The following is a 13,860-nucleotide window of genomic DNA, read 5'->3' as shown; positions in this document are numbered from 1 at the left end:
ACTACCCTCATAATTCTGCCCCCTGGTTCGCACATCTTGTGCGGTGACATTACAAATTAATTTTGGTCAAGTAAATTTTAGTCAAGTAAGTTTCTCAGACATATCATCTGTGTTTCTGTGAGGTAAGCTGTTGCAAGATCAAGGTCAGGTCGGCTGCAGGGATATTACAAGTTGATTTCACTTAGGTGAACTGCTACCATTGCAAAGACTGTTCTTGCACAGGAGTCCTCTGCTGACTTTATTTGCCCCGGATTTTACCTCTATGGGTGAAGTGGATACTGTGAGTCTCCAATCCTGGTCAGTAAAACTTCTTGCTAGCCTCTTGCACATGACCGCTGAGATCAGTGAATGGCCACAACTGCCCATGAACGAGTTACAGTAACATCATCGGTATATTTGTGCTGGGTGGTCTGGTGAAGTTGCGGTATGGGACTAAGAGCGAGAAGAGGATGTGAGTGTTATCATTCATATTTCGGATCCGCTTTGATACAAGTTTATACATCTCACTGCTGCAGCTCTTTCCGTTCTCCAGGATGTGTTTATTGATATTTATAAACCTCATTTAGATGATAGCCACAGAAGTTTCTCCAACAAAACAGCTATATGTGAACATACCCATAAATGGAGAAAAAAAGTTCAACACAGAATTGGAAGGCCATAAAGAATCTGGTGTATATATGCCGTATTTATTATAAGCTGTAAACCATTTTGACACATTTGTTGCAAACCTATTTTTAACATTAGACAGTCATCAATTATGAAATAATTTTAACATTTGGACCAGAGTGTTTCTTGACCTGCTCTAACTAAGCAAACACCTTTTGTATGACATTTTAACTCCTCTAGAGAAGTTGGTATAATGTGATAATGAGTCCTTTGTCACCATGTATCACTGTGTGTGAAAGTCAATGTGTGGAGTTGTCCCTGAGCTCACACCAAGTTAAGGTACAGCTGTGTTGTTTCTCATTAATAATCCCCTAAGTGTACACCATGTATGTGGTGTGGGTACATACTCATAATAAGCTTCCCTATGCATCATATGTTTGGGGAAAAAATGTTCACCATAAGTACAGACTGACATATTGTTTTTTAACCGCACTTTTCTTTTTCATATGTTGTACCTTCAAAGGAAAACCTTAAAGGGGTACTCCACTGCCCCAGCATTCGGAACATTTAGTTCCAAAAGCTGGGGGGGGGGGGGGTTGTGATGTCACGGCTACACCCCCTTGTGAAGTCATGCCATGCCCACTCAATGCAAGTCTGTGGGAGGGAGCGTGATGGCCATCAAGCCCCTTTCCCACCCTACTTTCCGAACTAAATGTTCTGAATGCTGGGGAAGTGGAGTGCCTCTTTAAGAGTAGAGCTATACTAAGTATGTGACAAGACAGAACCATCTATATATATTGACAAATTAAAGTCTTTAGGCTGGGTTCACCACGTGGTATACCACTGTTTTAGGTCCAGTGGGAAAACCGTATAATGGCCCAAAATAAGAATTGAAATGCATTACCTACAGGCCGGATAGGGCTGGGATACGGGAGCGCCCCGGTTTTCACTCCCCCCAGCCTTATACGGTCCCATATTGCTAAAAACGTAGTGTGAACCCACTTAACAGGCTCTAATACAACAGGGCCTCAAAATTCCAGATGAAGATAATATTTGGAGCTGATTTTTGATAGTCTCTTGCACCTGGGTCTGTTTCTGAAAGCGCCACTGACTTTAGAAATAAATACTTTTTTTTTTGGTGTTGGTGTTATCTCCCTGCACTGCTCACTTCCATGCCCCTTGCACTAAACCATGTGTGAGAGAGGGGGCAAACATTTGCAGCATTTACCGAGGAGTACAGTGATTTTCAGGCACACTGACCACCAATACAAGGTACTACCTTAATGGATTGTTTACATACACACTGATATGTTTTTATGGGGACAAAATGAATTGATTTCTTTGGACTTGTACCCTATACTATGGACATGGTACACTCCAGTGCAGCCCATGTGACTAGGGAGAAAGAGGGGGGAGAGAAAGGAGCAAGTTGTCATGCTTCTAAAGGAACAGCCACCTCCACCAAAAATGCAGGAAAAAAGTGTCCCTATAGAGAAGAAAATAACATATATCACATATAAAATAAGCATTTTGATGTGAAGAATTATTTTAGGGCTAATTACTCTACCAGTTTAAGCCTTTCTGGAGATTTTACAACTAATGACAGTAATGCTTTATGAGTTGATTCCCAACCCTTTTATTGATGATATGTCCTTTGTGTACAATGATAACAAAGATTACAATTCAATTAAAAACAGAATGACGCACGTTCTGTATAGATGGAGGTTAGGCTGAAATAATCATTTTCTCTGTTGGGCCCTAGGAACTCCAGCCCAATGCTTCCCTTATAAGTCTATATGTTATACCAAACACACCACACACTAATAATTATAATGGCATAAGATCCAATGAAGATCAAGTACAGGCGATACATCAATGAGTCGAGGATGTAGCCAACTTGAATCCATTCTTCTTCCTGTGCCCGCAGATTGTTCCTACCCTCTAACATTTCTCTCACCATGCGCAGGTTTTGACTGATAAGAGCAAGTTGCCTCTCTGCACCTGGACACAAGGCCTCTGGGGGTAGCAGCTCCAGGACCGGTGGCACAAACTTCTTTTGCTCTAAAAGAATAATGACGTATAAACACATGATTAGATATGATTCGATTATTTTATCTCTTTGCATAGTTTACTCCAACAACATTTTCTTGGAATGGATCTCCCTGTTGAGTAAACAATGTCTCCCCCTTGTACACAGCTGTCACATAACCTAAAACTCTTCTTTTGCTTACGTCTCCCCATGTCCTGCACATGTTTATCATAAAACTGCATGATTCATTGAGTGACCTTCTAATCCTTCCTGCCGTCTGAGTGGGAGGACATAAAACGGAATTACAGAGAGTTATTGTATACTCAAAATTAATTCACACACCTTTAATACTCGAAATGCAGGCTGCATACTAAGGGCTAAACACATTATGATCTATTCCTGTCATTATAATGTTATAATAAATACAGTTCCGTTAAATCCAGTGACTCACAGTTGATGCATTTTCAGATTGTAGTTGTTCACTTTTCACATCTTTTCTATCTGGCCTAGACTGTAGTAAAGACATCTACTGGTATTTGCTGCCCGGACATGTTTGGCGCCTCACTTTTCCACCCTCTCTACCTTTTCCCAACATATACAAACTATATATTTTAGTGATGCCCCCAATTCTGTGTTGTTGCTCTCCCATTTTCCCTTAATACTGTACCTTCTGTGTGGCCTAGTGTCCCAAATACTATACTTCAGAAATAATCGTGTACAAACTATAATTCCCTCTCCAAAAAAGTACCACACGGCAAACAGAAGTAGTAATGTCAAATAGTGGCCCTAGAAATAATAGTGCCAAACAGTTAGTGCCCCAATAGCCCCAAATAGTAATAATGCTGCTTTTTGTACCCCACAAGGTAATATTGCCCACACATAGTAACTGTGATCTTCTAGTGTCCCCAAACAAAAATAGAGCTCCTTGTCATCATGCTCACACAGTACACATACAAAAATCTGTGGGTACTCGAATATCGTGTGTGAAATCTGCAACAATTAAGGTATGTGTAAATATACCATGTAAGTGCCTCACAAAGTAATATTGCACATCTTGATGCCCCCTACACATTAAATGTAGCATCGACATTAAAATAGTACTCTTTTTCTGCCACAAAGCAGTAATAATTACCCCCTTTGTACCCACAATTACCTAGTTTCGTACCCCAAAAAATAATAATGCCTTATTTGTGACACTAATAAAGGTATGCATTTTTATTGTTTAGGAGCAGAAAGGGGGTTATTATTAGGCCCTGTTAACACTTAAAGGGGTACTCCGGTGGAAAACTTTTTTTTTATTTTTTATCAACTGGTGCCAGGAAGGTAAACAGATTTGTAAATTACTTCTATTAAAAAATCTTAATCCTTCCAGTACTTATTAGCTGCTGAATACTACAGAGGAAATTCTTTTCTTTTTGGAACACAGTGCTCTCTGCTGACATTACAAGCACAGTGCTCTCTGCTGACATCTCTGTCCATTTTAGGAACTGTCCAGAGCAGCATATGTTTGCTATGGGGATTTTCTCCTACTCTGGACAGTTCATAAAATGGACAGAGATGTCAGCAGAGAGCACTGTGCTCGAGATATCAACAGAGAGCTCTGTGTTCCAAAAAAGATAATAATTTCCTCTGTAGTATTCAGCAGCTAATAAGTACTGGAAGGATTAAGATTTTTTAATAGAAGTAATTTACAAATCTGTTTAACTTTCTGGCACCAGTTGATTTGAAAAAAAATAATAATAATAATAATTTCCACCGGAGTACCCCTTTAATTCTGTCCAGAGCTTCCGAGTGCAGTCAGCACCATAAAATGCAATGTCTGCCGAGCGGATTCCGTCTGAAGAATAGGCAATTTCAATCTTTTGGCGGTGGAATTTTAGCGGCAGAATATTTATATTTAGCGGCAGAATACTGTTACACAAGCGGCTCTTCACTCACCTAGTCATCCAGACAGCAGGAACAGCAGAAGGGAATATTGATAGGAAGACAGGCTGGACTGGAAGGAGATGGGGGCATTATCATTGCTAATACATTTATCGTAGGGCCCACATTCCTAGTTTCTGCAAATTAGCATTAATACATTTTGGAGGCTGGTGATCACCCTGTCTGTTTCCCTTTAATGCTTTAGCACACCAAGACATTTTGGTCAATTTTATGCTTACACTTTGTGGGAATAGGTCAGGGAATGCATTTTTTCTGTTCCACCATGGCTGTGCCTTAGTACTCAAAGCAAGGTGCATAAAGGCACGGATGGGTGAATTTGGTGTGGAACAACTTAACTGATCTGCACAGAGCTCTGATTTCAACCCTATTAAATTCTTTTGTACATCAATGCAGCATGCAGCTCACCCCTCTACCTCGGATGAGCCGCACACTTGGTTCAACCTCCTCATTGAAGGCTCTGGACCTCATCATCTGCATTTTGCAGGGGACAACAGTTTCTTTTGCACCCATAGGGGTCTCACTTTAAGGATCTGTGCACACCCTGATTCCTGTCCTCCTTCAAATCCCGCCGGGCACTCCTCCCTTCCTGTGGGGCCTGAGCTATATTTTGTATCTTTTCAGGAAATGTTTCTGTCTGTTTTTCTGTAATCCTGCATTCCTGATCAAGGCTGTTAACTGATCCCTCTGTACCTGCCTGCATTTTCAGGGCATGAACCGGATTGTCCACTAGGCATTTGTCTGCTGATCAAGCCTGCTCCACCTGGCTGCATCTGAGCTCCTTAGCTCTGTTGTTCTAATAGCTCCAGCTCAGCTATGCACCAAAACAGCTCTGCTTCATTAGACTGTGTTGCTGCGCTAATATCATCTTTATCGTCAGCTCAACCCTCCTGCCTGTATCCATGGTGCCAACATGCCTAGCCAGCTGCCACTTAAGGCAATCACTCTTGCAATATTAACCTGGTGCCTCGAGTCTCAATAATATATAAGGAGGGATATAAGGAGGAGGAAGGGGGGTGGAGGGGGGGATAGAAACTATGAATAATGTTTTTGTTTTTTTTCGCAATAAAATGTAATGTATTATGATGTGTATAATTGAAATCTAAATAAAAATATTTATACAAAAAAAACTGGTGCCTCACCTGCAGCTGAAGTCCAGTTTCCGCATCCTGGAGCAAGATTAAGGGTGAAAACTAGGGGAACACTTATACTCTGCTTCAAAGTTTGGCCCAAAGTGCTAAACCGGTAAGTGGCACAGCGGATCCAAACCCATTAGGGCGTTACATTTGGGAAAAACTAAAATGAGATTATGAGCAAATCCCACTCATCCAACATCATAATCTGACCTCACAAATGCTTTTCTGGATAAATGGGCAACCATTCTGACAGGCACACTCCAAAATCTTGTAAAAACTCTTCATAGAAGAGTAAAAGCTATTATAACTGCAAAGAGAGGACCAACTCTATAAAAATAATGCCCTATAGATTTGGAATTTGATGACCTAAAAGCTCTCTAGGTGTAATAAATAGGTATCCCAATAGTTTTGGCCATAAAAGTATAGTTATCTGGTATTATTTCCAGCAGATTTCTGTTAATGTCAAATTCATATTTACAATTTTCAGTTCTTGTATATTTTACATAAGTATCAGGTAACGTCTTTTCTTCTGAAAACATGGATATTACCTGTATTGATAACTTTATCATGGCAGGGGCTGGGTGGTGGCTGTCTGGATGCATTTTCATTAGTTGGAGGCAAAACATGGTTATTGGATAATGTGCTTTTATTATTAATATTTGGATCACTGTAACATATCAGCTGGGCCAGAAAACCCAGGACAAATCTTCTGACCCAGTAAGGCACTGAGCCGCTCTGCAGAGTTCCTCGATGTAGCACATGGGTGATAATAACTGTCTCCAACAAACTGAGTACAAGTAGTGCAAGGCAAACTGAGAAGTAAATACCTGTAGAATGGAAAACAAATACACAATTGTCTTAGTATCAGACAAGCATAAAATGAGTATTGAAATATCAGTCAAACAGGTGCATAATACGTAGTGACTTGTAGCTCGGTGATATCTTAGTTTAGATCAGTATGCTTGAATCACGGTGTAGTATCTTGAAGATTGACTGCACCGTGTGTGCTGTGTTTGCATATGCAAGATACATGGAAATTAGATTGTCTAGGGGAAGGCATCAACATAAGAATTGTAATCACAGGTAAAGAGACTATCTGGATATCCCATATTTAAAATAAATAGTAAGAAGACTCACCAATCAGAGGAGTCCCATTGGCTGTGCTTGGTAGTAAGTCGTTCATAATAAGTAGAAAGACGGTGTATCCCAAGAGCAAGGTCATCTTAAATGATGCACGGTCAGTGCTGTGTGGTGGAAGAAAGAAGCTCAATATGTCAATCAACATCAGGAAGGCACTTGGAATAATCAGATTTACCACATAGAGAACAGGGCGACGTCTGATCACTACCTGTAGGGAGCAGAAGGGATCACAATATGAGCATAACAATTTGGCTGATATTTACAGGACAGCAATGCTTATTAGTTACAATATGTATATATTTTTTCCTACTTATCTATGCATCTGTTATGTATCTGTGGTGGCCCAGCACGGGTGATGTTACCCTGTACCCTTGCTGCCCTGCCAACCAGCCTCCTTTAGTGTCCCCAGGGCCCCTTGCACCTGTTCCCCCCCCCCTGTACATATATTCTGCAGTGTATTGTATTATAAAATGTGTTGTATCTTTAAGAGTTATGTGATGTGATTGTTATCCAGGAGGTACCAGTGACCAGGTGATCCCAAGAGTGACCTATGGGCTCCCTGCTAGTCTCCCCTATTTAAGTCCTGGGTGGAGTTAGCTTCTATCTCTTCTTGAGCTCTTAGCCCTTGTTTCCTACTGAGGTCCAGTGCAGTCGTGCCTAGTGTGTGTGTCCAGAGTGTTGGAGGCCTCAAAGTTAAGTCCTGCAGCCACCATAATTTCAAGTAAGCTAAAGTCACAGCTTTATGAATCAATTCAAGTCAGTCCTTGTCATTTGTCAAGTCAGCATGGTCTGCATTCAATTGTCCAGTCCTACTACAAGTCCCAGCAAGCCCTTAAGGTCTCTGCGTCACTAGTCACCACCTTGGGCCCTGCCTAAACTGTATAGACTTTACCAACTGTCTACTCACAGTAAAGCTAACGTTGTCTGTAACTTGGCGTCGGAGTCTTTATTGCCCCCGTGCCCAGCCCAGGATCCAGCGGTATACCTTTGGGTGGTTTTAGGCTAAAACACACCCTGGCATCACGAATACAAGGGGTTAATGCCATCTGCCCCTAGGGTAACAACATCTGCCCTCATCACACCCCGCTACCACAACTTTTGGTGTCCAATGAACAGAATACGGGTGTGCGCCTTATGCCACAAGTCCTACCCTAGTCTGAACTGTGTCCAATATTGTCTGCAAAAACCGCATGCCGATGCGATTTAAGTCTGTGCCAGAAAGTGTATGGGACTTTGCAAATGAAAAGTGGTTTACTTGAGGTGCTTGTGAAATAGAGGTGGAGGTGAAGAAAAGTACTGTGTCAACCATGTGCAAGATTAGGTCTGAAGCTGGGTTACGTTGCCAAGTATTGCCTGTACCTGCAAGGGTTAAAGATGTGTCTAAGAAGCGTGCAAAAATGTCCCAAGCTGGTCAGCGTCCCGCCCCTGGGCCTGGAAACCATGTTGCTGTATCCATGCCGAAGTGGAACTGTGAAGATCAGCCCCTTGTTGGGGGAGCGGAAGTCAGCGCTGCACTGCTGGCGCACTACCGTCCGATGGCCATTTTCCCGAAGCCCTGCATAAAAGGAGCAGTGCTGCCGGATCCTCCCAGTTTGCCGGAAGTCAGTCAGAGGAGCAACATGACAGAACAGGCAAGTACACATGCAGAGCACTAAGATGTGTCGAAGGCCCGTAAAGTTGCTGTGGCGCAGATGTTTCAGCAGCTGGCTGATCGTTTACAGCGCATATCCCTCAGGGCTGAAGAGGCCTGCTACCAAGTCCCGCTGCCTGAGGACGATAGAGACAGGCCACCAACCCCGGAGGAGGGAACACCGGCATCTTCTTGTGCATCATCGCCGGTGAGGCTGTCCCCTCACCACCGGACCTGGGGGTTCTGGGCTGAAATTCACACCGAAGAGTCAGAAGTGAATACCCCGGCTGAGGTCCAATGCAGTCGTGCCTAGTGTGTGTGTCCAGAGTGTTGGAGGCCTCAAAGTCAAGACCTGCAGCCACCATCAATTCAAGTAAGCTAAAGTCACAGCTTCATGAGTCAAGTCAGTCCCTGTCATCTGTCAAGTCAGCTTGGTCTGCATTCAATTGTCCAGTCCTACTACAAGTCCTAGCAAGCCCTTAAGGTCTCTGCATCACTGGTCATCTCCTTGGGCCCTTGCTGAACTGTATAGACTTTACCAACTGTCTACCCTCAGTAAAGCTACTGTTGTCCGTAACTTGGCGTCGGAGTCTTTATTGCCCCCGTGCCTAACCCAGGATCCAGCGGTCTACCTTCGGATGGTTTTAGGCTAAACCACGCCCTGGCTTCACAAATACAAGGGGTTAATGCCATCTGCCCCTGCGGTAACAACATCTGCCCTAATCACACCCCGCTACCACATATCCCTTCTATAAAGCATCCTGGAAAAATACAAAGAGAGGAGCGCTTCCTTGTGTGGAATTGTGGTGAGCCACGGGGTGTGATGTGAGGTGTAAGGGGCAGATGGTGTTGCCCAGGGGTAGATGGTATTAACCCCTGTGTTCATGACGCCAGCGTGTGGTTTGCCTATTTAACCATCCTAAGGTAGAACTGCTAGTCCTAGGTTAGGCAGGGGCAAATAATAGTTCAAGGCCAGATTAAGGTTAACTGGCGCTTTTACTGAGGTTAGACAGGTGTTACAGTCTATACAGTTTGCTCAGGATTCCAGAGAGGTGACCAGTAACACAGGGGACCTCGCAGCTTACTGGGACCTGCAGTTACTGCAGAGACTAAAGGTGCAGGCCACACTGACTACAATTGACTTGACTTGACTTGACTGAAGATGATGACAGCAGATAAAGATGACTTGACTTAATGACTTGTGGCTGTAATTTAGGCTTGAGTCCTCCAGATGTGCTGAACACTGACCCTGAGACGTCTGGCCTGGACTTGACCTCAGGGGAAAGTGAAACACAAGAGAGAGATTGTAGTACCTTTTATAAAGGGGCGCTGAGCAAGGAGCCCATAGGCTAGCTGCGGGTCATCTGGTCACGTGGTGTTCTTTGGGTAGCAAAAAATGTGACAACATTATCATGTGACTAATAACCATGTGACCATATCAAAGGTCCTTTACACTTTACATACAACCTATACACTTTATGGGGGAACACTGTAGGTGAGCCATGAGGAAGTACAGGGACTCAAGCTGATAGGAGTGTAGGATGATATCCCGTAATGGGACATCACAGAATGCGATTAAGGAGCAATGTTCACATGTAGTGGTCAAAACGCACTAACCTGGTGCCGTTGTACATATGTCAGGCACAACGCCTACAAGAGTGTGTAATGATGAGAGCGATCAGCTGCAGCGGCTTCCCACGTGAATTCTTGCCACTGTGAAGACAATGGAGAATGGAGGAGAAGGAAGTTGGAAGCTGACTTTCGCGCTGCTGATATTTGGACCAAAAAGACTGGATGATAATTTTTATAATAGAAGGCACATTTATTAATAACACACAACGCGTTTCTGGGCGTGATCATGCCTGATGAAAGGGAAGATCACGCCCAGAAATGCGTTGTGTGTGATTAATGAATGTGCCTTCTATTATAAAAATTTTCGTCCAGTATTTTGGGTCCGAATATCAGCAGCGCGAAAGTCAGCTTCCAACTTCCTTCTCCTCCATTCTCCATCAAACATCCTGGGTCTGCTTAGCAACGCTTTAGCAGATTTGACAGATTTGGATGAGTGAAGCATTTTATTTGAGGGAGCTAATCATCAGGAAATACATCTGATATTTCCATTACTATGAGCAATCCCTTCTGACTCAACTGGAATGCAACCTAGTTGCATTGCAATCCCAGTCAATCATAATATACTGTACACTATCATGACATCTAAAAAGCTATTTCAGCTGTGCAGGTTTCTCACATGCTGCAGTTTTTTTGTGAAGCTTATGACGTTAAAATACGTATGGTCAGGGGTGTTTTTGTTTTTTTGTTTTGTTTTTTTATTCAACCCTCACTAAAAAGTCTGAGCAAGCACAGCTTGCATGTGAGATGGTCTTCATTCATGCAAACCAGCATCACTTTTACCAGGCATTGTAAAAGTACAGACAGCTCAGTTACCTTATGGACAGTTTGTTAAATTCTCTACTACTGTCAAGGTCAGTTAAAATATATCTACTAATGGCATTTGTCATCTGAACAAACATACGAACATGATAAACTTTTCCTTACTTAATTATACAAAGGTAAAATGCTAGTTTGAGGAACCATTTGTAACAATAATTTTTGTTAGATGGATAAGATTACCACAAGGTGCCCCTCTGGACCCCAGTGATCAGCTATATATGTGGAGAAAGCTATAACATAAAATTTTCCTGCATCACCTTAGCACTGTAAATTAAGCATTACATACAGTAGTTCCCACTAAAATAAAAGGACTTTCCATAGAATGTCGTGAAAGCAGAGAAACAGCACTCACCAGTAAGTCCATGCAGATTATCTTTATTCCATGTTGGGTGAAGGGTAGTTGAACACGGTGAGTGCGGTTTCTCTCCTTTCATGATATGTATGAGCGCTATGTGCCTTTCTAGCCTGCACCACCAGATCTAGCATCATATTGTAGCCTCACTGCAGCATACCCGTTGTTTCCTGCTATATGCGGGATTGACAAGCTACACCCTTACAGTATATGTCTGTATCTTCCTTATATATACTTTCCATATAATGCACAGACTTATAGGGCCCTCCAGAGCAAGAACCTCATTGTAGTTACTCTCCATTCTGACTAAGGTTCTGAAAGAAGGACCCCACATTTCATAATTAAAGGAGTACTCTAGTCCAGAGTATTCCTGCTCCATTCTGCCCGGGCTGCAAAATAAATGAAAATGAACCATCACTCACCTCCCTGGGTTCCCGCGGAGCGCCACTACAGCTGTTCGGTCCTCCGATCCATCCTCTTCATACTTCCGGGTGTAACGAAGCGTCACATGGCGCTCTGCCTATCGCCGGCCACTGCGATGCTCAGCCTCGGCCGGCGATAGGCTGAGCGCCATGTGACGCTTCGTTACACCCGGAAGTATGAAGGAGATGGACCGGAGGACCGAACAGCTGTAGTGGCGCTCCGCGGGAACCCAGGGAGGTGAGTGATGGTTCATTTTCATGTATTTTGCAGCCCGGGCAGAACGGAGCAGGAATACTCTGGACTAGAGTACTCCTTTAAGTATCTTGTGACTTGTTAACCAAAACACCTATGTAATCTCTTATTTTAGTTTTGGAAATCAACTTTATGTATATTTGGAAGCAGTTAATCTGTATGCATACAGGAGCATAAAATTAGGTATTTGTTGACAAATAGAATAAAGCACTGTACTGTTTCTCACACAAGAGTTCACAGTGGATGTTTTATCTGAATTGTTAAAGGGACCCTGTCACATTGATAATGCAGTTAAATCTTGTTACCCAGGAAGTGGCTTTCCTTTAAGTATTCAAAATAGCAAATGAAAATACACAAACCGTTCAGAACACAGGCAAGATCAGTAGAAATCTAAGGTCAGGACAGGTAGCACAGGTGTACTGTCAGGAGAATAGCCAAATTCATAGTCCAGGGGTCCAATAGAAAGGTATGGAAGGTAGGAACAGGAAATGTGGAAACTATAGCTTAGTCTCTGTGCACAAGGCAGCTGAATAATTCATCACTGATCTAGAGAAATGGCTGGATTTTAAAGCCCACAGGAGACAACACTGGTGTGGCTGGTTCTATGGGATTGTCTGCTAGTCAGAGTTCAGGTACAGATGATGGGCTTTATTAGTCATTCTTGAGCTGTTCAGGCATCTGCGCCATAATAGATGCATTTTATGTCTTAGGCATGCCTTCGTCCCAGCCGCCATGAAAGCAACAAAGAGAAGGTGAGAGGGTGCCTTCTGACAATTCCATTTGTGCCCAGGTAAGGCAGCTGGAGGAGCTGAGCAGATTGATATATAGCTTTGTTAGAATAGAAAAGCTTCAGTATAACTAGACAATTAGTCATATAAACCTCTACTCATTCTGTCCTATGGAGGGAGATTTATCAAAACCTGTCCAGATAAAAAGTTGAGCATTTGCCCATAGCAACCAATCAGATCGTTTCTTTCATTTTCCAAAGGCCTTTTCAAAAATGAAAGAAGCAATCTGGTTGCTATGGGCAACTCAGCAACTTTTCCTCTTGACAAGTTTTGATAAATCTCTCCTATGTGTTTATATGGGTGGTCCTTCTCAGTGATTGTGTAAGTGTGCATACAGAGCTAGTTGTCAATCACTCTGTAGAACTGCCCACTTGACTACGTATGCAAAAATGAGCAGGTATTTCAATGAATAAGGTACATGTTATACTGAATGTTTTCCCACAAAACTGTTTATCAATCTTCTCAGCTCCTACCCCTGCTATAAAAGGCTGTATGAAAATGGACTGCATTCTCAATGTTACCGGTTCCCTTTAAATTTAGCAGGCAAACATTTAGCGAAGCCAACAAACACTAGCATATTTCTATTCTGAATACCCTTCTAGCTGTCTAAACAGTCATCTTGTTTGAAAAGCCTCCTTACCCAGAATGTAATTATATCCCATTCATCAATGCCAAACTTGAGAATATCAGGGCCACCTTCAATTCTAAGTAGCTCCCACTCTCCGCTTGTCTCCAAGTATTGAAGAGAGTTTTGAAGGATCTGTTCCACAGGAAGGGCCAACCCTAGCCGCACATCCCGTACTGCAAGCATAACAAAGAACACATTTGCATTGCTTTATAGTGATGTCCCACTTAAAATAAAGAGTGTTCTGTAAATATATCTCATGTGCAGATAAGCACTGAGCCTGAATGTAAAAAATCAAACATACTTCAAACAGGAAATCTCCAAATCTGAATTTCCTCTCTTATACACATGATTTTTCAGCTTGCTTATTATGTTTATCTGTGTTCCTGTATTGCGGAGCATACTAAACATGCAAACTGGGGGGTCACTTACTGCAGATACTACAGCAGCAGAGTGAGAATAATTAAATGGCCACTGTCCTAGTGAC

The 13,860-nt window shown here is 42.6% G+C and overlaps 1 protein-coding gene across 6 annotated transcripts in view; it reads right to left on the bottom strand.

Annotated features, from left to right (window-relative positions):
• Window positions 1-1,201: 1,201 nt before the first annotated feature.
• LOC130361916 (5-hydroxytryptamine receptor 3A-like) overlaps window positions 1,202-13,860 on the bottom strand; it is a 135,840-nt gene continuing 123,181 nt past the window's right edge. For 5 of the 6 annotated variants that reach the window (XM_056565606.1, XM_056565601.1, XM_056565602.1 and 2 more), the window contains exons 6-9: window positions 13,389-13,549; window positions 6,850-7,060; window positions 6,261-6,539; window positions 1,202-2,667 (exon numbers count right to left, since the gene is read on the bottom strand). In XM_056565606.1, the coding sequence (XP_056421581.1) occupies window positions 2,399-2,667; window positions 6,261-6,539; window positions 6,850-7,060; window positions 13,389-13,549 (920 nt within the window). In that variant the 3' untranslated portion in view covers window positions 1,202-2,398. Of the gene's footprint in view, window positions 2,668-4,573; window positions 4,632-6,260; window positions 6,540-6,849; window positions 7,061-13,388; window positions 13,550-13,860 lie in introns of all 6 variants that reach the window. The other variant, XM_056565603.1, reaches the window with a different exon arrangement.

The sequence above is a fragment of the Hyla sarda genome, chromosome 3, assembly GCF_029499605.1.
Source record: "Hyla sarda isolate aHylSar1 chromosome 3, aHylSar1.hap1, whole genome shotgun sequence".
In the NCBI taxonomy this organism is placed as follows: Eukaryota; Metazoa; Chordata; class Amphibia; order Anura; family Hylidae; genus Hyla; species Hyla sarda.
This window is presented reverse-complemented; position numbering and strand designations above follow the sequence as displayed.